General features: G+C 39.3%; 1 protein-coding gene across 1 annotated transcript in view; it reads right to left on the bottom strand.

Annotated features, from left to right (window-relative positions):
• Positions 1 to 11,578: 11,578 nt before the first annotated feature.
• The window catches only part of COL4A1 (collagen type IV alpha 1 chain), a 152,021-nt gene continuing 139,213 nt past the window's right edge, over positions 11,579 to 24,386 (bottom strand). Inside the window, exons 46-52 of the mRNA XM_053916317.1 lie at positions 22,659 to 22,787; positions 21,551 to 21,649; positions 20,418 to 20,630; positions 19,287 to 19,464; positions 15,676 to 15,790; positions 14,279 to 14,451; positions 11,579 to 12,427 (exon numbers count right to left, since the gene is read on the bottom strand). Coding sequence (XP_053772292.1) covers positions 12,346 to 12,427; positions 14,279 to 14,451; positions 15,676 to 15,790; positions 19,287 to 19,464; positions 20,418 to 20,630; positions 21,551 to 21,649; positions 22,659 to 22,787 — 989 coding nt within the window. The 3' untranslated portion in view covers positions 11,579 to 12,345. The remainder of the gene's footprint in view (positions 12,428 to 14,278; positions 14,452 to 15,675; positions 15,791 to 19,286; positions 19,465 to 20,417; positions 20,631 to 21,550; positions 21,650 to 22,658; positions 22,788 to 24,386) is intronic.

Below are 24,386 nucleotides of genomic sequence, written 5' to 3'. Positions count from 1 at the left end.
GGACATCACTTGGAAAAGGCTTCTGCTCTGAGCAAACAAGGACCAGTTCAGGCAGAAAGGATGGTAAAATACGCAACTGAATTTCAGAAGTCACCTGCAGCTCTGCATAAAATTGAAAGTCTATGAAAGGCATTTCCTGAGCGTGGCTGAATGATTCAGTTTCACCGTGACTCAACCACGCTCATGGTTGCTCAGAGGTGGGAGAGGGAGGCCAGATGCTGCGTGGTGGAAACGCAAAGCCCTGGAAATGTGCACAGCTATTTCAGGCGATTAAATGAGGGCTTGGGAGCGCAGTCCACGTGCGAGCTCAGGAAGTACAAATAGGGCGTTAATGAGAGGAAACACTCCCCACGCAAAGGCTGTGAGGAATGATTCAGAGCTGCTAGAACCAGCCTCTTCTGGCCTGGTGATGCCACACCCAGGGGAAAGAGGGAGAGCAGGGCATCCCAGCCATCCTGAAGGTGGGTGCAGGAGAAACACAAGCCCCAAGCAAACATTAGAAGAGCTCTGTGTTTGCAGGGTGACCCTGCACCTCAGCCCGCAGGCACTAATAGTCAGGCTGCACCCCAGACACAGTATTACAGGGAGACAAGGCTTGCTCCAACATTTACCTAAAGCAAACTCATCTACAAAACTCATCTACAAAACTATAGGAAGTTGTTTCCCTATTCCAAGACTTCATTTTAAAAACATTTTTTATTGTTGTTCAATTACAGTTGTCCCCATTTTCCCCCATACTTCCTGCCCTGCCCAGCCCAGCCCTCCTCCCACATTCAATCCTCGCTGCTCCCCGCATTTTCCTTGTCCATGGGTCCTTTATATTTGTTCCTTGACTTGACCCTTCCCCTTATTTCCCCATTATTCCCCCATGCCCACCTTTCTGGTCACTGTCAATTTGTTCTTTATTTCTGTGTCTCTGGTTCTATTATGCGCACTTGTTTGTTTTGTTGATTAGGTTCCACTTATAGATAAGATCATGTAGTATCTGTTATGTGGTATTGGTATTCTCCATCTGACCTATTTCACTTAACATAATACTCTCCAGTTCCATCCATGCTGTCCTGAAAGGTAGGAGTTCCTTCTTTCTTTCTGCTGCGTAGTATTCCATCATTTAAATGTACCATAGTTTCTTGATCCATTCATTTCCTGATGGGCACTTAGGCTGTTTCCACCACTTGGCTATTGTAAATAACGTGCTATGAACACTGGGGTGCATTCATTCTTTTGAACTGGTGTTTCCGGATTCTTAGGGTATAATCCCAGCAGTGGAATTCCCAGATCAAAAGGCAGTTCCATTTTTAGTTTTCTGAGGAAATTCCATAGTGTTTTTCACAGTGGCTGCACCAGTCGGCATTCACACCAACAATGCACTGGGGTTCCCTTTCCTCTACAACTTCACCAGCACTTGTTTGTTGATTTATTAATGATGGCCATTCTGACCAGTATGAAGTGGTATGTCATTGTGGTTTTAATTTGCATCTCTCTGATGGCTAGTGATGCTGAGCATCCTTTCATATGTCTCTGGGCCCTCTTGTATGTCCTCCTTGGAGAATTGTCTGTTCATGACCTTTGTCCAAGACTTCATTTTTATCTTGCAAAACTAAGGTTAAGTTTTAAACAGATAATTAATAAACAAATTCTAAATGCCCAAGTACTAGGGGAACAGTGACCATGGGCTAGATGTCCTAGAGAAGCAGCGTCTGTGGTCAGGGGAGTGGCTAGGGTGAGCAGTCTGAGTGCCAGGAGCATGTACAGGGAGTGACCTGGGTGGCCTATCCTCTCCACCCCACCTCTGCAGGATCAGGTGTCCACTCATGTGAAGGTGTAAGGACAACCCAGAGAGAGGGTTTCAGTGAGACCCAAGAGGTTTAAAAGGCTCTGAAATGGTTTCCTTTGCTGTGAAAAAACTTTTTAGTTTGATGTAGTCACATGTTTGTTTGTTTGTTTGTTTTTGTTTCCCTTGCCTAATGAGATATATCAGAAAAAAATACTGCTACAAGCAACATCTGAGATTTTACTGTCTATGTTTTCTCCTGATTTTTATGGTTTTGGGTCTAATATTTAAGTCTTTAATCCATTTTGAATTTATCCTCATGTGTGGTGTAAGAATGTGGTCTAGTTTCATTTTTCTGCACATATCTGTCAAACTTTCCCAACACCATTTATTGAATAACCCATCTTTAACCCATTGTATGTGCTTGCTTCCCCTGTTGAATATTAATTGACTATAAAAGTGTGGGTTTATTTCTGGGGTCTCTATTCTGTTCCATTGATCTTTGTGTCTGTTTTTATGCCAATACCAGGCTGTTTTGGTTACTACGGCCTTTTAGTATAGTTTGATATTAGGCAGTATGATTTTTCCAACTTTGTTCTTCTTTCTCAGGATTGCTGTTGCTATATGGGGCCTTTTGTGGTTCCACATAAAGTTTTGAAATATTTGTTCTAGTTCTGTGAAATTTATCATTGGAATTTTGATAAGAATTGGATTGAATCTATAGATTGCTTTGGTTAGCATGGACATTTAATTATGTTATTTCTTCCTACCCATGAACACAGTATGTGCTTTCACTTATTTGTCTCTTCTTCAATTTCTTCAGTGTCTTATAATTTTCTAAGTACACAAAGGCAACCCACTGAATGGGAGAACATGTTCACTGATACATCTGATAAGAGGTTAATATTCAAAATTTATAAAGAACTTACAAAACTCAACACCAAAAAAACAAACCAATTAAAAAATGGGCAAAGGACTTGAATAAACACTTCTCCAAAGAGAACATACAGATGGCCAATAGACATCAATGTCACTAATCATCACAATAATGTGAATTAAAACCACAATGAGATATCACCCCACACCAGTCAGAATGGCTATCATCAGTAAATCAACAAACAACCAGTGCTGTCAAGGGTGTGGAGAAAGGGGAAGTCTTGCACTGTCGGAACTGCAGATTGGTGCAATCACTGTGGAAAGCAGTATGGAGACAACTCAAAAAATTGAAAACGGATCTGCCCTTTGGCCCAGCAATCCCACTCCTGGGAATATATCCAAAGAAAGACCATAGGCACCCCTATGTTCATTGCAGCATTATTTGCAATCTCCAAGGCATAGAAGTAGCTCATGTCCATCAGTAGATGAGTGGATAAAACAACTATGGGACATTTACTCAATGTACTACTTGGCCATAAAAAAGAAGAAAATGTTACCCTTTGCAATAGCATAGATGGACTTGGAGAACATTATGCTAAGTGAAATAAGCCAGTCAGAGAAAGACAAATACCATATGATTTCACTCATGTGTAGAATCTAATGAACAAACTGAACAAACAAGCAAAATAGAGACAGACTCATAGAGAGCAGGCTGACAGCTATGGTGGGGGGTGGTGATAGGATTGAGGGATCGAACAAAAAGGAAAAAGGACTCATGGACATGGACAACAGCGTGGTGATTGCAGGGGCAAGGGATGTAAGGGGGATAAATGGTAATGAAAAAAATACAATAAAATTTTTAAAAGATTCTTGAATCAGAATCATTTCAAAATTTCTTCTAAGAGCCAGCTGGATCAAGGGGAGTGTCAACTTAGCAATTAATGTGAAGGCTTCAAATGACACAGGGGCTGTTTTCTGTATCATCTCAGGGAGAGGCATTTGCCATTGAAAGAAGGAAAAAGCTCTTCCAAGCGGGGTCAGGAACCATGGAGCATCAACAGGAAAATTCCTCTTCCAATAGTTACTGAATAGGCTTGTGAACTATTTTTCTCTTGATATTGTTAAGAGACAGTCTCAAGTCTCTGGCATGATCCATGGTCCAGGTTTGGTTTGGAAATGGGAGAGCAAAGGGCTTGAGATCTCAAAGTTCACTGCAAAAATTATTATCCTTCACAGCCCTAGTTATTAACATTTTCTGTATATATTTTACCTTCCAAGTCATCTGAACCTGTTAGGGGAGGTGGATTTTACTACTCTGTCCCTCCATCTGAGGGGTCAGGAGAATGCCTAGAGAAATAAAGGGATGCTTAATCAATGTTTACTATCTCCGGTATATGTCATTTCCTTATCAAACCAACAAGGAGACAGAGTAGAATCAGAAAAACATGACTAAAATGATGAAAAGGATAAGTTGCTGCTTATAACACTTGAAGACATCTTAAATCGGAATAACAAAGGTTGAGGAGGACATGGACACTGAAAAGTATGGTCTTAACAAAATTCTAAATACTTAAAAGTGACTCCGGGGGCACCTTTTATTATTGTAGGGTGATCATCTTAGATTTAATAAAATTAAATGCTTTTTTTACATTGTGGGAGTTAAGTTTGGGGAAGGTTGTCAAATAGAAATAAGACTGAATATAGACCTCTCCTCAAAGCGATTTAGGCAAGCCTGTGTCAGGCAGATAAGAAAGAGGAAGAAACAGGACCCATTGGCCTAAAGTCTCCCAAAGCAGGATTACACAGCATGACGTCACACCTGGCCTTGCATGGGGCCTGAATGAACAGAGGAGCCATCTGCATCTCCTGGTGCTCATTTCTCATTTAATAGCATCTCTTGCTGCATCCTAAGGCAACATTCTGAAGTAGGCAACTCTAATGATTCCCATTTGTTATCCAACCCTCAATCCCACCTCCATTTTCGTAGTTCAGATCTATAACCTCGTTTTACATACAAGTTACAAGTTTTCTCCACAGTGATTTTGTAAAAGAATTTTTTCTAATTTATTTATTTATTTTTTATTTTTTAGTATTATTTTATATGGGTTTCAGGTGTATAGCATAGTAATTAGACAATCTTACATTTTATAAAGTATCCCCCCTGATATTTCCCAAACCCACGTGGCACTATACAAAGTGAATTACAATATTATTGACTATATTCTACATGCCGTACTTTACATTGTTGTAACTATTCAGTAACTACCAATTTCTACTTCTTAATCTCTTCACTTCTTTCACCCAGTCCCCCAACTCCCGTCCCCATGGTGATCACCTGACCTGTGTGTCTGTGTCTATGAATCTGTTTCAATTTTGTTTGTTCATTTATTTTGAACAAAACATTTCTTAAGGGCTTCATAGTATTCATTTTCATTTATCCTGTACCTAACCTGGTACCTGGGAAATGATAAGCACACAGTATATGTATGATGAAGAGATGGATAGATGGATGGAAAGAATAGTGGAAGGATGGATGAGTGCAGAACAAGTTTTTCCTTTTCCTATAAATTCTTCCCAGTCTACGATTCTGATGTCGAAGACCTGCAAAGTGAAAATGACCTAGGTTATGCAGAACTATGAGAGGTTACATACCTTGACCAAGATCACGAGTTTCTAAGTGGCAGAATTAGAATCTGAATTTACATCTGTCTAGTTTCATGTTACAATGGAAAGGCTTTTGGGATCAGACACAGATTATGAGGACAGACCCAGCATCTGAGCTCGAGGATGTAAAAGATCTAATGTGAAAATGATGGTACTGAACATGAGCATAAGCCAATGAACACTATTTAAAGTACAGTTAGCTGTAACAAAAACATGTTTCGGGAAAGCCAGGGTGTACCTATTATCATAGAAAAGCCTTTGTGTAGTAGTTAACTAAATCAGTGACTTACATGCATACAAGCATTAGAAACTAGAGTGGGAAAATGCTAAAAATAAGCAAAGTCAAACCATTTATTTCTCTTCTATACATTATCATACCTACTAAAATCAAAACTAGTACACTTTATGTTTCCAAAGTGCTGTCTTGGATGGTACCAGTACCAATAAAACTGAGTAGCAGACCCCAGCCTGTCTCTCCCACAGTGAAGGCAGCTATCAGAGACTCTGAAAGCAAAGAGAAGCAGACAGTGAAAGAAAACCAGATAGAGATGTGCCACAAAACCAGTAGAGAGTTTGCCTTTATTTTTTTTTTTTACTCTTGTCCTTCTGCCATTCAGCCCAGGCCTAGCTGTAGTCACAGGAAGTGTGGAGAGGATGATATAAGTAAAGACCCTATTTTTGGACAAAAGATCAAAAAGAGTAACCTCAGAAAATAAGAAGGTAATGAGAAGATCATGAAGAGATATACCTTGAGAAGGTAACCCTGTATAGTTGTTTATGAAGTCTGGGACTCATCTTTTATCTTTGCAGGCAAAGCTCTGACTAATGCATAGCAATGAGTCTGACAACTGACCACATGGCCCACACCCCAAAGAGGCCACAGGGTGGCGTGCTCATGCAGGGCAGATCTGAGTAGAACTGCAAGACCTGATCTGACATTAGAACCAACACCATGGATGGATGATGAGTTGGAACATGGAGCCTGGAACCAGTCAATACCCTGTCAAAAATATGAATGTTTTCCATGGGAGATAGATATAAATCTACAGGTTCAAGAAGCTCAGGGAACCCAGTCCACACCCAGAAATGTCATAATCAGTCATCTGAAATGTAAAGACAATGAGAAATGTTAAAAGTCGCCAGAGAACAACACATTTTCTATAGAGAAACAATGATTAGAGTGACTGAGATTTTATTATCAGAAAGGATGCAGGTCAAAAGGAAAGGATGTGAACAACAGTTTTGAATCACTGAAAGAAAAGCACTGTCAGGATTCTAAGTTCAGTGAAAAATCCTTCAGGGAAGGTGAAGTAAAGACATTTTCAGATGAAGGATAACTCAAAGAACTGTTTGCCAGCAGACCTACTCTAAAAAAATTACTAGGGGAAGTTCTTCAGACATGAAGAAAACAGGACGAGAAGAAAACTCGGAACATCAGAAGTAAAGGAAGAAAAATAGAAATGGAAAACACCTGGGTAAATATAATATTCTCCTCTTGAGTTTTAAAAAATATGCAATATAGTAAAGCCCACAATAGATAATTTAAAATAGAATACTAGAAACTTTAAATAACTAAAAAAAGGGCAGGAAAGAAGAAAATATAAAAATAGGTAGCAGACAGAAAACAAATAATAAAAGCTAGACATAAAAGCATACATGCTAGTCATCATATTAAACATAAACACAATATAAATACACCAATTAAAAGACAGAGATTGTCAGAATGAATTTTAAGAACATGACACAACCATATGTTGTTTGCAAAACTCTCACTTCAAATATAAAGATATAAATAGTATAAAGTAAAAAAATAGAAAAGATATGCAATGTAAATACCAATTGGAAGAAAGATGGAGTGACTATATTAATATCAAAGTAGATTTCAGAGCAAAAAATAAATAATTATTATAGATAAGGAGGCACATAGCACAAAGATAAAAGAATCAACTTACTATGAAGACATAATAATACTAAATGTATGTATACCTAATAAGAACTTAAAAATAAAGCAAAAACTGTCCTGAGAGAATAAATTAAAAATTCCTAACTAACATTACTTCAACACTGATCTCTCCGTGATTGATAGAAACTTAACATGGATATTAAATAACAAAAGAACAGCACCAAGAAAATGGATTCTAATTTATATTTACATAACAGTCTATCCAATATTAGTTAAATAGATATTTTCTATTGTAAATGTGACATTTGCCAAAAAAAACATACCCTAAGTCATACAAGAAATTTTAACAAATCTAAGATTCTTGATATCATACAAAGTATGCTCTATGATCATAATGAAATTAAATCAGAAATCAAAAACAGAAATATAACAGGAAAATCTATAAACACTTGGAAATTACACAACTTATGTACGAAAACCCATGAATCAAATGAAGTATCAAAATATGTAAACAAAACTACGACTAAACAAAATTTGTAATATGCAGGTAAATCGGTGCTTAGAGAGAAATTCATATAGCATTCAATGCTTACATGAAAAAAGAATAATAGTCTCAAATTGATCATCTAAACTTTCAGCTGCTGAAACTAGAAAAAGAAGAAATAAATTCAAAATGAGAACATGAGAAAATCATAAGAGTCAATGTTTATGACCCTGGATTTGGTAATGGCTTTTTTGACATGACATCAAAATCATAAGCAACAAAAGAAAAACAGATAAACTGTACTTAATCAAATTTGAAAAATTTTGTGCATCAAAGGACATTGAAAAAGTAAAAAAACAATATAGATGATGGAAGAATATATTTGCAAACCATAGCTCTAATAAGGGTCTAGTATCCTGAATATAGAGAACCCTTACAATTAAACAACAAAAAGACAAACGGCCTAATTTAAAATGGGCAAAGGGCTTGATACACATTTCTTCAAAGGAGATATGCAAATGGCCAATAAGCCCATAAAAAGATGTTCAACATCATTACTAATTAGGGAAGTGCAAATCAAAATCACAAGAGACAACTTCACACCCAGTAGGATGATTATAATCAAAAAATGGAAAATAAGAAGTGTCGGCATGGATGTGGAGAAACTGGAACCATCATTGTGTTGCTGGTGGGAATGGAAAATAGTTCAGCCTCTGTGGAAAATAATTAGGCAGTTCCTCCAAGAGTTAAACACAGAATAACCATAGGATCCAACAATTCCACTCCTAGGCATATCCCCCAAAGAACCAAAAACAAGGACTCAGGAGCACTACTGGGAGTAGCCAAAAAGTCAAAACAGTCCAAAGGTGCATCAGTACATGAGTGGATAAAAAATTGTGGCATACACATTTAATGGAAATTATTCAGCCATAAAAATAAATGAATGAATCTTGAAAACTGCTAGGTGAAGGAAACCAGGCACAAAAGTCACTTATTGAATGATCCCATTGTATGAAAGCCAGAATAGGTAAATCCATAGAGTCAAAAAGCAGATTGGTGGTGGCTGGGGGTGGGAGTGGGGGGGAGTCACTGCTGAATGGGCCCTGGACTTGGGTGTGATGAAAGCGTTTTAGAATAAGATGCAGTGAGGGCTGCACGACACTGTGAATGCACTAGATATTACTGAATTGTTCACTTTAAAATGGTGAATTTTGAGTTATGTAAATTTCATCCATTAATAATCAATTCATGGACTGTATATATAAATATAGTATGTAAAACAATAAAACTTTTAGAAGAAAATCTAAGTGACCTAGGGTTAATCAAAGTGTTCTTAAACATACCAAAAGGTTGTCCCACGTAAAAAATATTGATAAATTGGATGTCATCAAAATGAAAAACTTTAGCTCTTTGAAAGATACTGTTAAGAGGATGAATTTACAAATCACAGATCCAACAAATGACTTGTAACCAGCATATCCAAAGAGCTTTCAAAACTCTTCAACAAATGAAAAGAAACAATTTTTAAAAATGAGCAGAGACAATAGGTAGTCCAAAACAGAGGACATACCATTAGCCAAGTAATGCATGAAAAGATGTTCTACGTCACTAACCATTACAGAAATACAAATTAAAACTATGGTTAAATGACACCACATACTAATTAGAATAACTAACTAAAAATGAAATGTTGACGATTCCAAACACTGTGGAGCAAGTGGAGCGTTCACACATTGCTGGTGGAAACAGAAAATGGTGCAGCCACTCTGGAAACTAGTTCGGCAGTTTCTTTTTGCATCAAACATACACTTACCATGTGACCCAGCCATTCTAGTACTGTGTGTTTACTCTAAAGAAAAAATAACTTACGTTCACACAAAAACCTGAACATGTTTCATCTCTATTCACAATCACCCCCAACTGAAAACAACCCAAATGTCTTTCAACAGGTGAACAGGTCCATGAAGTGTGGTACATCTATAAAATGTAATTCCACTCAGCAATAAAAAGGAATAAACTTGATACAGACAGCACCTCTGATGAATGTCAAATGCATTATGCCGAGGAAAAGAAGATAGTTTCCAAAGGTTACACACTCCACCATTCCATTCTTGAAGAGACAAATCTGTCGTGATGGGGAAAAGTTCAGTGGTTGATTGCCAAGGTTGGGGCAGGTATATGTGTTACTACATAGCAGGAGCTTGAGGGAGTGTGTTGGTGTAATATATCTCTCCTGAGTGCTGGTTTTGATTATGGTTGTATGAACCTATACATATGTTAAAACTCATAGAACTGTACATCAAGTCCATTTTACTGTAGGATAATTAAAAATAAAACAAAATGCACAGGGTCTGAATGTTGACATTCAAGGTATGATAGGATTGTCTTTGTACTTTCCTATATAAACCAAACTGTGTATAATAAATAATAATTTATCACAAATCAGCTTTACAAGAAACAAAATACTCTAAAATGGCTACAACATGGAGGTGTTTAATATTTCTCTATAATTTCAGTACATACTAAACCTAATGATTTGTTTTCTTCTCTTCTAATATTCTATACTGAGGAAAGCAAATGACCCCTTTTCATCAATTTTATCAAAGATGGGAGGTGATCAAAACTAGACCTTGACTGATATCTCCTGATCAAGCACTGTGGTGTCATGCTTGCAGCTTATCCCATTTCATCCTCACTGCAACTCTGCTGGGTCTGAAAACCAAGAACATCACAACACTTAGAGCTTTTTCTTGAGTACGCAGTATTGCATTACATGGATCATATTTTAATCAAATTGAAACTGAAGCTTACATCACCAGGGAAAAAGAAATATGCTATCTTATTTCTTTCCTACTTTAAGTAAGACTTGGAATCCAACCCCCTGCTGGGCATTTATCCATTGCATAACTATAATCTCAGCTCTAACCCATAATGGATTAGCTTTTAATGGTTGAATGTGTGTGTTATTATTCATCTGTTTATCTCGTAACTATCCAGTTCTTGAAAAGTGGCAAATCGTTGGTATTCATACAATGAATGGAGAGATGGATGGATGGAAGGATATTGGCTGTCTGGATGGACAGATGAAAGGGAGGGGAAAAGCAGGGAGGGAAGGAGGAAGACAGGGTGGGAGGAGATCATTCTTTTTTCTTTGTAATAATTTCAGTAAATTACACCCAGTCTATGACTGTTGTTTGGAAGAACTGCAAACTAAATTTGATCTACATATGCAAAACTTACAAATTTATTATAGTGGCTCGTGTAGTAACTTTTCTTTTAATGTTTCTGTGGCAACTAGTGACAAATTAATAAAAGCTTAATTTTTATACAAATAGTTTTATTACAAATTTGAATTTTTAAGAAATACACATTTAAAGAAATTACATAAAAGGCCTTAGTAGTCTTAAAAACGTTTTGGAGACTTTCAGTGAAATGTCACTTCAGGCATAGTGGTCCGATTCTGCTCTCCTGCAATTCGTCCATTCCCCTGCTGAAGTCTGAACACAGCTCGAGAAAAACCAAGAAAGCCACCTGAATGTGCTTGCATGTAAAAACACTGATATTGATTCAACGGAGCTGTTTTTCACACCGGGCTGCAGAATGAGGAATACTAATAAAGTGAAGGCCTTTTAAGGTTGTTGCTTTTGAAGTCAAGTCATTCAGTTTGTGATTAGTGTTTAATACCCTGAATATATTTAAAACAGAATAAAAACAATAAGCTCAAAGTACATGTTTCAGTATAATAGACACCATATTCATGAACCTGGATTTGGTTTTGGCAATACACAATTTTTGGTTTGGAGGTGAACAATGAAAATTGGTGTTTCACATTCAATACCCTGGTGTTTAAAATTCCATGTTAAAGGAGAACACAGTCTTTTAAAGGAAGAAACTATAAGCTTTATTTTAACAGTGGAACTGAAACTAAAAACTTGACCTGCCTAACTGCTGACATCTATATAAATTACTAAAAAATATATATATATTTAATTTCTGCCTATTTTGGACCATTTTTTTTCCACAGGATATTTGTGATTTCTGCAAAAGCAGCTGCGTAGTACCACACATAGCAGAAAGACCTTAATTTATATTTGGGGGTTGGAAGATATGGCCACTGCACCTGTAATTCCATTTGGAGGTTCAAAACACTGCTTCACATGACTATTACTTGTACAGACCAAGGGACCTGAATTTTGAAAACAGCTAGACAGTGACATAAACAAACATTTCATCTGGGGGTGGAAAATGAATCTATTATCATACAAGAATGAAAACGGGTGTTCAAACAGTATGGAAGGCCCCGCACACCTCCTAGCACCCTTTGGTTTTCTGATGGAGTTCTCATTTTACACATCAGTGCACTGGATTGTAGAACAGACTTATATTTTTATTTCATCAAAAGTGCCATTTTGTATGTCACTACTGACAGCTTATTGATGTCTCTGTTTCTCCTTCAGCAAGTAGAGGCCAATGAAGCAGGGTGTGTTAGTTAACGCAGATTCCTATAAGGCACTTTATGGTTTTCATACTGGAAGTGAGGTACACAGGATATATTTCTGGGGTTCGTTGCTGTTAAAAAAAAAGAGGAAGGGGAAGAGGAGGGAGTAGCACCATGTTGTGACGTTAGCTGAGAGCTGAGCTTCATTATGTTCTTCTCATACAGACTTGACAGCGACTGACATGCGTCCTCAGCTCCCCAGCCTTCAAGGTGGACGGTGTGGGCTTCCTAAAATGCAGCAGAGAAAACAACCAGCCATCACTTCACTGCTTGTCAAACAGGCAAGCAAGTTCCTCAGCCCTCCCACCTGCTTGGAGATCTCTAAGGGATCAGACAGGGATGGGCTCCAGCCCCATGACAAACAGCCACCGTTATTCGGCCTGACTCTAAGAGGGCACTGTGCTGGGGGCATTATGTGGCCTTTATAACACGTGGAGCAATAAAAGTTATCACCTGCATTCCCCATCCCTGACCCTGAGGTCAGTGATGTTCCAGGAGCACACAGAGAGTGAAGGTACAGCTAACATCACCCCAAGTCTATTTAGCTCCAAAGTCTCAACCGCTCCCCATCATACCCCCTGCCTCCTTGAACTGTAGTTAAACTTTGTCTTCTCAACCCAATTATAAACTCCTCCAGGGGAAGAAGATTGCTCTTCTCTGCAATATTTCACACGTACTAATATTTATGGAATGACGTAATGAACAAATCTGGAAAAATTAACTACACCTTGAAATACTTTTACAACTTTTGAAGGATTTATTTGCAGGTGGTCTGACTGAAAAACAAAGAGAAGGGAAGACACCTAATGCTCCAAACACTTTCTTGATACTACAAAGTTACCTTATTTGGACTACGAGACAGGTAAAGACTGAACTAAAATCAACAGATAATCAAATGCTACTATAATCAAAGGAGTCATAAAAAGTACTTTGCCTTAAAACTAAGGCTAATTTTTATCAACTTTTGGTGAAAATCACGGTGCCCCTAAATTAATTATTTAAGTTAATGGGATATTACCTAATTTTATTAAGAAAGCATTTTAGTTCATTGTACCAGGATACTGATTCAAAAATATCCCCATTTTTACCTACTTACCCTATAACACAAAGCTTCAGGAGCTGATACATACATTAAGTGGCATTTCAGTAGCTAGTAGTTAAATTCTATCCATAAAGTTTTTCCAGTTGCCTGAAAAGTCTCATGCAAGTACTAATTAGGCACCTGGTAATTTTTTGGTGCTTTAAAGAATTGAGTGGCAAATGTGTTGTTTCACCTTTTATGATCTAAGCTACAGAGAGAAGGCATCATAGCAAAGTTCCACACAATTCTCCCCAAAAAGGTAAAGACAGAAAGGTGTAACTCAAGGGATGAGCTTATTTGGGGAATGGACGGTGAGTAACGGTCCGGGCTCCATTGGCCTCCTACATCTGCTGCAGCAGGGGCTGCACCCACGTGTTCCTGTCCATCAGGGTCTGGGCTGAGCTCCCACTGAACTGCAACAAGGTCAGCGGACTCTTGGGACAGTCCTTTGAAAGGTGAAACTTCGGAAATGGAAAAGAAAGGGAAGAAAGGTCTTCCCCTTCAATTCAGATGCATTTGTACTGAAATTTATTTGCACGTGTCTAAAAACCAAAGTTGTGTTAAGTCACTCAGAACTCACGCAACACATTAAAGTCACCTTCTAAATGCAATGAACATGAATGCTGCTCACTTTTCTCTCTAAGTGTTAAAGATATGCTATTTTTAAATGTTCTTTGAAGATTTTAATTGCTTGAATTACATTTTGGTGCATTCACCTAGAAAAGTGAAAAATGACCTTTGTTCTTTCGCAGTGTTTCAGTCAATGAAAGAATTAAGTCCGTCACCTAAGCTCTGCCTTCGAAAATTGTCTTGGTTGTCTGCCCACGTAGAACAGACTCAAATATTCATTACTACATGTGGAAGAAGCATTCCTGATTACTACTTTACAACCATCTTTGAGACTTTGCAATGGAAGGTATATGGATCATAGATGAATAAAAAAAATAAAGGCCACAAAGTGGGTGAGGGTCCCACGACAGAGGGTCATTCCGACTTACTTGAACATCTCACTTCTCTCTATAATGGCAAGCCAAAAGCTGTAAGCATTTGCATAGTAATTACAAGTCCCACGGCCGTGGCACTCGATGAATGGCGCACTTCTAAACTCTTCCAGACAGGACCCGGGGGATGCGAGGGCTTGGCCAGAACCTTCGGCTCCAGCGCTGGTGTGCTGCAGAACAAAGGGACCATGTGTCAGCAATCCTCACCCACGGAGAGGAGAGGGTGGCACTGTTCCCAGGGAAGAGCCAGGGTGCTCCTTCCAGAAAGCCAGCCCTCTGCCTCATGCAGTCACCATGGAACACACTCATGCCCACACTGCTCATAGCCTGCAAGCTGGTCCCTGCTCCACCCACTGGGCAGGGTAGCATTCCACGCAGCGCCGGAATCAGTCAACTACTCCTCCCAAAATAGGAGGTGACCAGTCCGGCTTCATTAGATTTTAACAAAATGCTGTTCTTGCTATGTCTTATTTTTGAAACACTGAAACCTCTTCCAGCTTGGAATATGAGATAATAGCCAAAATGTGCAAATGACGCTGTAACCAACTGAGGTGAAATCAGACTTTCTAAACAAAAGTAAATAGAATAATCAAAATCCTGCATTTGCTACATTAGATGCTACATGTCCTTTTATAAGGTAAGAAAAAATCATCCATTATTTTTAAAAGAAGAAATTTGACAAGAGAATAAGAAAAACGAATAACTACTTTTGTAACTCTTAAATTGCAATTTGATCTAATGGCTTAAAAAGGTGATGTGGAAAGTATTTGTGTAGTCATTTGCTGGGAGTTATTCTAGTATAACCTGATCTTACAAGTTCACAGCTTTATTATGCTCAATCAGTATGTAAATTGACGCAATAAAATACAATAAGGAAATACAATGGGACCTCAAACAGGTACCATATTTCCTGTTCCAATTGGTTTTTCAAGGGAAGGGAACATTCAGAGCAGCTGGATGATGGGAAGGCAGTCTCAGCCCGTGTGAAGGGTGTGGATACTCACATGAGTGGAAGACGCAGCATGCCGTTAGCCAATATTCCACTGCTCTCTTCCTGACTCAAGCTTCTGTTCTCAGCCTTGCCTGTGTTTTAGTAAATGTGTACCTCCCATACCCACATCCTTCTCCTCTTCTACCTGACTCTAGAAAAAGTCATCATGTCCTCCCAGCTACCTAATCCCAGAGCAGACAATCCCACAGCAACAGGAGGACTCTGTCTGGGCACTGGAACCAGTGGGTACCCAGCAGAGCAGACCAGGTTCCTCCCCAGGAGGAAGACAGGCCTAAGCAGCATGATCCACAGAACTGAGAGGGTGGTAGCAATCAGAGAGAGGAGGTTAGGGTGATAGCCAGTGGCTCCTCTAGGAAAACATGGAGCTGCCTGAAATGCTTACCATCACAAAGGAATAGCCAATCCAGAGTGAGGACCACCCATTGGGGCACGGTGGGATCTGAATCGTCTGGCTGTGTACTGCCATCACCATGGCTGGTGCCTCACACACTGCACACCTGGAAGGTACCAGAGCAGATACTTAAGCACAGCTCAAGGGATGGCCCAGGATGAAGTCTTTACTTACGCATTCTTTTTCCCAGTACTTGCAGTCTATCTCTTCCCTCAATTTTTCTGATTCAATCACATGTTTATCAAATGGATAATGTGACCTCTTCTTGGACTCCAAGGCTCAGAGAGTTCTGGTTTGTTTTATAAGCCTGTCTCCATATTAAAACATTAAATTCAAAACTACATCCAACACAAGTGATTTAATTATCTGCTTTGTAGACGGAAGAAAATGGGAGCCCAAGCTGAACAGTGGCCTTCTCCCAGAGGAGCTGGGGCTACAGGTGACTTTGTTTCCTCTTTTATGTTTTCCAGTTTTTCAACAATGAGTGTGTATTTCAACAAACACAATTAGTGCTTGGTGAAATCCAAGTGCTACCACTTCCAGAACGCAGCCACTTGTTTTAAGCGAGGAATCATCCAAGATATAAGACTTAGAATAGCCAGGACAAAAAATGCACCTGAGGCTGGCTGTCCATGTGAGCCTCCTTCAGAAGACTTGTTCCAGACCTTAAGCCAAAGACCAATAATGGGCCCCTGCCCTGGGCCAAGGCTGTCCTCAGGACCACTGAGGCTGCAGTAAGTCCCAAAGAACCCACCCCAGGACAGACATGTCCCAAGCAGGCTGCCTCACATGCAGCCGCCCAGGAATAAATTAAAACAACCCACAATGTTCTGACTCAGACCCTCTCAACTAAGGGAACCCTTTGATGGTGAGATAATGTTTTGTTAAAAAAAAAATTAAACACTAGCAGGAAAATAATTATATTCAAGTCACAAAATGAACAGAGTTTTAACAACGCTGATAAATGACTATAAATGGTATTAATAATTACACCTAGTTATGCTGGAACATTTGCATGAAAATGGATGAGGAGTGGGAAGAGGGCCTAAATTAGTCATTCGATTTTCCATGGACTTGGGGGTGTGTGTGGTGTGTGCAATTTTCTATTTTTTTTCCCACACAGATGCAGATGAATTAAAAGGCTCGGTTAAACGACAGTTACTGAAATTGGCCTTATACACCATCTGCCTGCCAGACGCAGAAACCAGAAATAAAGCATGAAGGAAAGGCTCTCTCTGGGCTAGGGGGACGCAAGTGGCTGTAGAGAAGGCAGTCCTGACCCCATCAGATGGCCAGTTAGGAAACAGAACCACAGAGTTAATTTTACAGTCCCTTAAAATTCATAGTCCAATTCCCCATATAATTTATGAAGAAATTGAGGTCACAGTGTCAAAGCCAGAACTATAACTCAGTTCTTCTTTCTACTACAACAATTAAACAATTAGTCATTTTATGATGATTCTTGTCCTTAGAAGGCCAGAAAGTACTTAGAAGCCCTCAGAAGAAATATGTAAGTCCTGAGAAGTCACTGAAAACCTGTCACCAGGAAAACCTGCTTCTGAAGAGGCCAGGAGAAATGGGCTTCTTCCATTCTTAGCAAAAGGAAATGTGAAAAATATACAGCTCAAGGAGTACCAGGCTTAAAGGATATGACTTGTAAGGTCCCTTCACGCTGAGTTATGGGTCAGTTAACAGAAAGACGTAAAAAGCCTGAAGTGTACTGGGACATTTAAACAACTCATGCTTACAGAACCAGGGGTTCTTACTGAAATTAATGGGCCCACAGAGAAAAGCAAATCTAAGACACAAGGCTTCTAAAGACCTGTTTTTGGACTATTCCAAATGTATGCCAGAGCTCTCGTGTTCTCCACCAAGTCAAGGTCAAATGTCAATTTTATCAACAAGGTAAATTAAAAAATTGAAAGATTATTTTCTACCTGTTGTCCAAGGGAAGCTAAACAAAAACACAAAGTGGTTAGTTTTCTTTCTCACATACTGAGCATGGTTCTGAGCAAGGAACATCTCAAAACACAGCAATCAACAGTCCCTCACTGACATTTCCAAGGGCTGTCTGTGGTTTGAAAAGTGCCACTCTGGAAGGGTAATGAATGCCTGACTTTTCTCACTGAAGACTCATAACTTTTCTTACAGCTGAAAAAATCAGAAAGTTGTCTGGAGATATTTCAATGCAAGGCAATCTAAAACCTGTGATTTTCCTATTTATTAGGCATCTCCTGGCCTTTCTGTTCCAGGTCCTAATTGGCACAGTTCTCTTAATAAGACTGTGATGGGCCAGTCCCAGCATTCCTGCCTGCTGGAGCCACAGACACCACCACTGGACAGCCCGCCCCCAAACAGGCAGCGATCAGTGACTGGTTGATGGCCACACACCGCTGGACCTACACAGGGGCTCCTGGGGCCAGCTCCAAGCACTCGCTTCCTGTCCCCATTCCTTCTGACTGTAGGCCACTTCTTAGCCAACATGCTACATCTTTCTTCATATTCAACAGCTGCTGACTGCTTTAAAGGGACCGAAGCTCAAGTTCTTTCTGATTCTCACTGTTCTAGGGCAAACTTGTCCTGTCTTGTTATTCTTTTCATCCTTTATTATCTTAGTTTGTAAAAGTGAAATTATAGGATAGCTTAGTAGTCAAATTTATTCATTTGCCACTTTTCTATTACTTTTGAGTAAAGCTAAGGAATCAACTTTTAATTCAAAGGTAAGAGGCAAAGATAAGACAATCATGTATTTTTCAGTTATAATAATTTCAATTTCCCATTTTACCTCCTCCCAGGCAACTCTTGAGGACCTGAAAACATACTCCAGATATTAATTAGTGTGGAAAGCACTTAATTTGGGAAGTCACTCAGTCAAACGCATGCATTTGCAGCTGGGTACAATATCATCCAAGACAGTAAAAGTTGGTAGAGGTGGGGGAATATGAGAAAAATTTGAATATGCATAAATTTTGACATATATAATAAATCTGTATAATCTTTTCATGTAAAAAAGACAGATACAGAGTGTGACTGTGGTATTACCTTTTCCAGGGACCACCTCACACTTATATTTAAGTTCCGACATTAAGTGCCACTAACTGTCCACTTAAAAATAGTTATGATAAATTTCATGTTATATGCATTTTACTACAATTAAAAATAATTAAATATTTTTTCAAATTTCATGGGAGTGGGGGCAATTCAGAAAAAAAAAAAGGCTTAAAAGGCTCCTTAAGAGGATTAGTTAAGGGAAACAAAGTTGAAAATCCTATTCTACCGCTTGCTGAGCCCTCCGGTGACACTGCTTTGCTGGTGGAGGAAGACAACCACTCAGTGAGTCACTTGAGATGTGCATTCTGTCCCAAACCTGGGCATTATCCCACAACGGCTCTGCACTATAGTTCTTAAACAGGATAACTGACTTCTATATAAAGTCATTTTTATGGCTGATTTCTAGGACAAAAGTCAAATAGCATAATTAATAAAGTGAATGGCAATGGATTGAATGTTTTGGGGGGAAATGGAAAACAAAAAAACTGTCTGGACTACAAGCAATTTTTCTCCGTCAATTATACACCTGTTCCTACAAATGCTCCACTCACCTGCTAATAAACGGTCTAATATTTTCCCCGGAGATGGGTGCCATAGACATTGGCATGGGCGCCGGAGTGGACAACCAGTAGGAATAGTCATTTCGGGAGGCGAAGTTGCAGACATTGTTGATATTGCAGAACAGGAAGGGCATCGTACTGAACTTGCGCAGGCAGCTTCCAGCCGTGCCTGGAGGCGCAGGGAGAGACGACAAAGTGAAGTATTTGCTTTCTAATTCATTGTCTGCCTCTGTGTAAAATGGGTTTAAGCTGGCTAATAATGAAAGGCATATATGCAACCTAACCATTAAAATGGGAAAACATTTTTTAAAATTATAAATAAAAGGAAGTAAATATACTAAACAGACAAGCATGACTGTAAATGAACATTAAACTAAATTTAAAGTAATCAAGGCAAAAGAGAAACTTAAAGAATTATATAGGACATTTTGACTGAATTCTAGAAGGTATTTAACATGGGGTTCCTTGTACAATGGATAGGAACACAGTGGACAGTGTCTTTAACACCAGTTTTGCCAAAAATGTACAGATGCTCTTTTTATAGTTGCTTGTGGTTTTCAAACTCAGTAAAAGTTAGAGATATCTAACATTAAAACATAATCTGGATATCTGGTGGAGGATGGATAGCTGAGGGAGACGAAGAAAATGACGACAGACATGAGCTTTCTGCTAATGTAAACCAATAGAATGGGCACAGCTTAGAACATGCAGAAAAAAATTTAGACAGAGTAACATGAGACTTGTTTTTTTTTTAAAGAGCCACAGTAAAGCTGCTCTATATGAAAAATATCAAGGCAAACTTTCAAGTGTGTATTTCAGAAATCTTGATCCTACTTGATAATTTGAAGAAGAGATCAAAAGTTTTATTAACTCAAAAGGTTTCAAAGATTCGGTAACATTTTCTTGGCTTCACACTAGTAACACAGTGGCTATTAAATTGATGGCTCATTTGGCAAGGATGTAGGGAAATAGGGCTGAGCCTTCTTTTCATTAATTAGGTCTTCAGGGCACTCTGAAATACAGGACCAGAGCTGAAAACAACACAACACCACAGAGGCACTTGACATATCTAACACAGAATTTGTGCATTTGTAACAATGAATCTATTTGTCAACGCCTCACCTAAGTCCTGTCCATGGGCCCGTTCATTGCCTTGCACATAGAGCAAAGAGTACCCGTGGTAAAGAATTTTGGTCCCAGGAGGACACTGTGGATCTTCTGTTGTTTGACTGTGCCTGGTCACAAGGAAACCGTGATCAACAGATGGGGTGCCTGGGGGACCCATGGATCCTGGCAAACCATCAGGGCCTGGCGGTCCCGGAAACCCTCTTGGACCTGGAAGATAGAAGAGATATTGGGTTCCCCAGTCACAGTCAAGTTCCTCTGGACAGCTGCAAGCAAGACCAATCAAATACAACAATACACCTTCTTGCTATCTTAGCTTTTCCTTTCTACAGAATTCCTTGAGGTGTTTTACATGCAAAGCAGATGCTCAAAAAATTTAGTCCAATGAGTGCATTAAGTAAGAGAAAAGGAATATATGAATAAATGGAATAAATGACATGATTCCATACATGTAATACATATAGCATTTGGGGGCTCCTCTAAGAAAGAATTATTATAGGATTATTAAAACAACCTCCTTTTAAAGTGGCCTCCCTTCCTCGTCCGCCCAAAGCCTGTGCATGGAAACAGGGCAGTAAGAAAGCCCCCATGCAGTGGATCCTTTAGTGCCCTGGGGTAACTATGCTGCCTGTGAATCTTCTGCTGGGCTGTTCCCTTTGCTCAGTTACTCAATGCCCTGAGCCTTTGGCATCTCAGTCATTATAGAATATTTGAGTTCCTGCTTCCCAGGGAAGCGAACCAACTTTAACCCATGGAAGACAGTAGCCTTTGGCCAACACTGGCATTATCATCTGCTTTCCCCTGTCCATTGCTGAAACAGAATTTCTGTAGCTGCAGCCTGCTTCCCTCATAGGAAACCAGACAGGACCATCACTCTTGGCCTGCTTTCAACAACATCTGGAAAACACTATGCTTTGATCAACATCTGTCTCCCTATACAGAAAAAGTGATGCCAACTACTTAGCTCTTCTAGATGATCTGATTTCTTCTAAGAAACAGACCTCTTTGGAAATCTTTCAAATAACGTTTTTCAAGTCTATTTTGTAGGTTCCCACATGCGTGGGCCTAGTGCTTCTAACCGAAAGACACAGGTAGAGGGAAATAACATTGGGAAGCTGCAGCAAACCTACCAGGAGGTCCAAAGGGTCCCGGCTCTCCTTTCTGGCCAGGGGCACCATCAAACCCAGGAATACCTGGTGGTCCAGGTAAGCCCACTGATCCTGTCACACCTGAAGGAAGAGAAAAAGAATTTGTGATCTGGTCCTGGAGAGCTGCAGGCTGTATCGCTTTCTTCCCTTTGGAAATGTCCTCTTTCCCCTCCTGGAAAATAAGCATAAGGCCTTTGACTGCAGATGAAAGTTTTCCCAGAGAAGTATGATTGCTTCCTGCAAAGCCTGTACACATTTCTCCGAGGCAACTGCCAAACTGACATTAGAATGGGTGTGCATTTCATCCCTGCATTCAGAGTTCTCCCTAGTTTCCTGACGTTATTGCTGTTATTGTTTGGCAGATTGTTTTGGAAAAGGCAGGCTACGTGTGCTGGGGACAGAGATATTTGACACATTTTCATTTTCTCACACGTGTCCCCCTTGGCCATATTCCAGCATCTAAGTAATTTTTAGGGAACAGATATATTGACAATGAATAACTTTATCTTCATGTGTACAGTTTAATTTTAGGTAGTTTAAATTTAAATTTTCCTGTGTTCTACCTTCTAATTCTGAATGTTTTCATTCTTCTTTGTTTTTCCTTACCCATTCCTTACCAATAGCTCTTGAAATAGGAAGTGCTTAGCCCAAATAAGCAGAAAGACTGTAGGTTAGGATGTCTGGGAACAATAGAGATTAGCAAAAGCCTTTGCCAGTCGGGTAGAGCTTCTGGATCAATTGCTAAGAGCACCAATCCTTACTGTTTAGATTGCCCCTTCTTACCACCCCTATCTCCTAGCTGGGAAAGATGATGTAGTTCCTTTCACTCATGTTTTTCAGAGTGAACATAGATGTGTTAGGTTGTACATTCCTGTAGCTATTCCTGTATTTTGGTCTGGCTTTTTTAGGTACACTAAAAAACTTTATTCGGTTTTGATATACATTAAAGAAAGGTAAAAAAAATGATAGTCAGGTGTTTAGGTAGCCATTACCCAGAAACTTTGATTTTTAGACACATGGGTGAAGAGGAATCCCTTCCCATTTCCTCCTGAGCCCCTACTCCTTCCCTGTACAGCCCTGTTATTCTTACCTTGCTGTCCTTTGGGGCCTGGAGGTCCCTGAATCCCTTTCATACCAGCAGGACCCTCAGGACCAGGGAACCCTGGCTCCCCTTTGACGACATGATAAGGACCTGGTGGTCCGGGGGGACCTGGAAGACCTATGGGAATCAAGGAGGCCACTGATCAATTTCACATCAATACCCAGGGACAGAAATAGCTTGGGAAGAGTTCAATATGAAACCCAATCCAAATAGAATGTTTCTCAGATGGAAAATCAGTATCAAAAAACACAAGTAGTCAGATTCTCATAATTCATAATGTATCTGCACACCTTTATTATTTTACCTAAAATCCTTAGTCCTCGAGACTGGAACAGACATTGGGTCATCAATACAAACTGTCCACTGAATTTGGGAATCCCTGATGACCACCATCAGCCCTCACTTCAACACTGCCCGTAGGGAAAGCTCATTCTTTCCCAGGCATCTCTCTTGTGACCTGGAGAGCTCCCACATTTGCAATTACAAAGTTTTTTCTCATACTTATCCAAAATATGCCCCACTGTTCATTATAACCACTGGTATTAATTTTTAACGATGAATAAACTTAACCCTTCTTCTGCATGACAGGTCTTGAAATATGTGCAATAATATAGAGTTTGCAGAGGATTGTGAGGTTTGCCTCAACCGCTCTTCTTCAGCCAAACATCCCTAATTCTCTCACTCCTTCTGCACATATTTCCCCATTTCTTTTTCCCTAACGTGCCACTTCCCACTGCATTCCAGGTGCTCATTCTCTCCCTTGAAACCTGGTTTAAAAAATTAAACACAGCTCTACAAATAAGGTCTGACCAGCAGAGACCACAGTGGGATGCATGGTGTAAACTACTTCCAAAATTATCCTGTTTTTTTAAGAAAGATTTTTAAAATTATTTTAATTTTTTAATTACAGTTGACATATTATGTTAGTTTTAGGTATACAGCATAATGATTAGGTATTTATCTATAGTACCCACCTGACACTATAGGATTATTATTAATTTTTCTTTAAATGTTTAGTAGTATTCCAGTGAAGCCATCTAATTTTGGCTTCCCAGTTGGGAGGTTTTCTTTTTTTTAAGCTTTATTAAGGGATAATTGACAAATAAAATTGTATGATACTCAAAGTATATAACGTGATGATTTGACACATGTATAACTGTGAAAGGATTACTCTTTCATGTTAATTAACACATACATCACTTCACTCATCAACTCCTTTTCTTTGTATGAGAACTTTTTAATCATTATTTATTGTTATTCTATTATAGTTGTCCCAATTTTCTCCCTTCGCCCTCCTCCACCCATCCCACCCCCTGCTTCCATAGTCAATTCCCACCCTGGTGTCCATGTTCATGGGTCATTCATACATGTTCTTTGACTAGTCCCTTCTTCTTCTTTCTACCATTATCCCCTTCCCCCCAACCCTCGGTCACTGTCAATCTGTTCCACATTCCCATGCCTCTGGTTCTATTTAGTTCATTAGTTTATTTTGTTCATTAGATTCCTCTTATAGGTGTAGTCATATGGCATTTGTCTTTCACCAACTGACTTATTATCCTGTGTTTTTGGAGCCACTGTACACTGTCAACTCCTAGTAGTGGGAAGCCAAGGAAAACCCTTCCTATGAAGAACTCCTTGCTGTCCAACCAGAATTTATTCAGCCTATTCATGCAAGATCGACATTATTCCTATTACAACTTCAAGTCATTGATTTCC

Source organism: Desmodus rotundus, chromosome 13 (genome assembly GCF_022682495.2).
Source record: "Desmodus rotundus isolate HL8 chromosome 13, HLdesRot8A.1, whole genome shotgun sequence".
NCBI lineage: Eukaryota > Metazoa > Chordata > Mammalia > Chiroptera > Phyllostomidae > Desmodus > Desmodus rotundus.
Note: the sequence above shows the minus strand (reverse complement) of the source record. Positions and strands in the feature narration are given on the sequence as shown.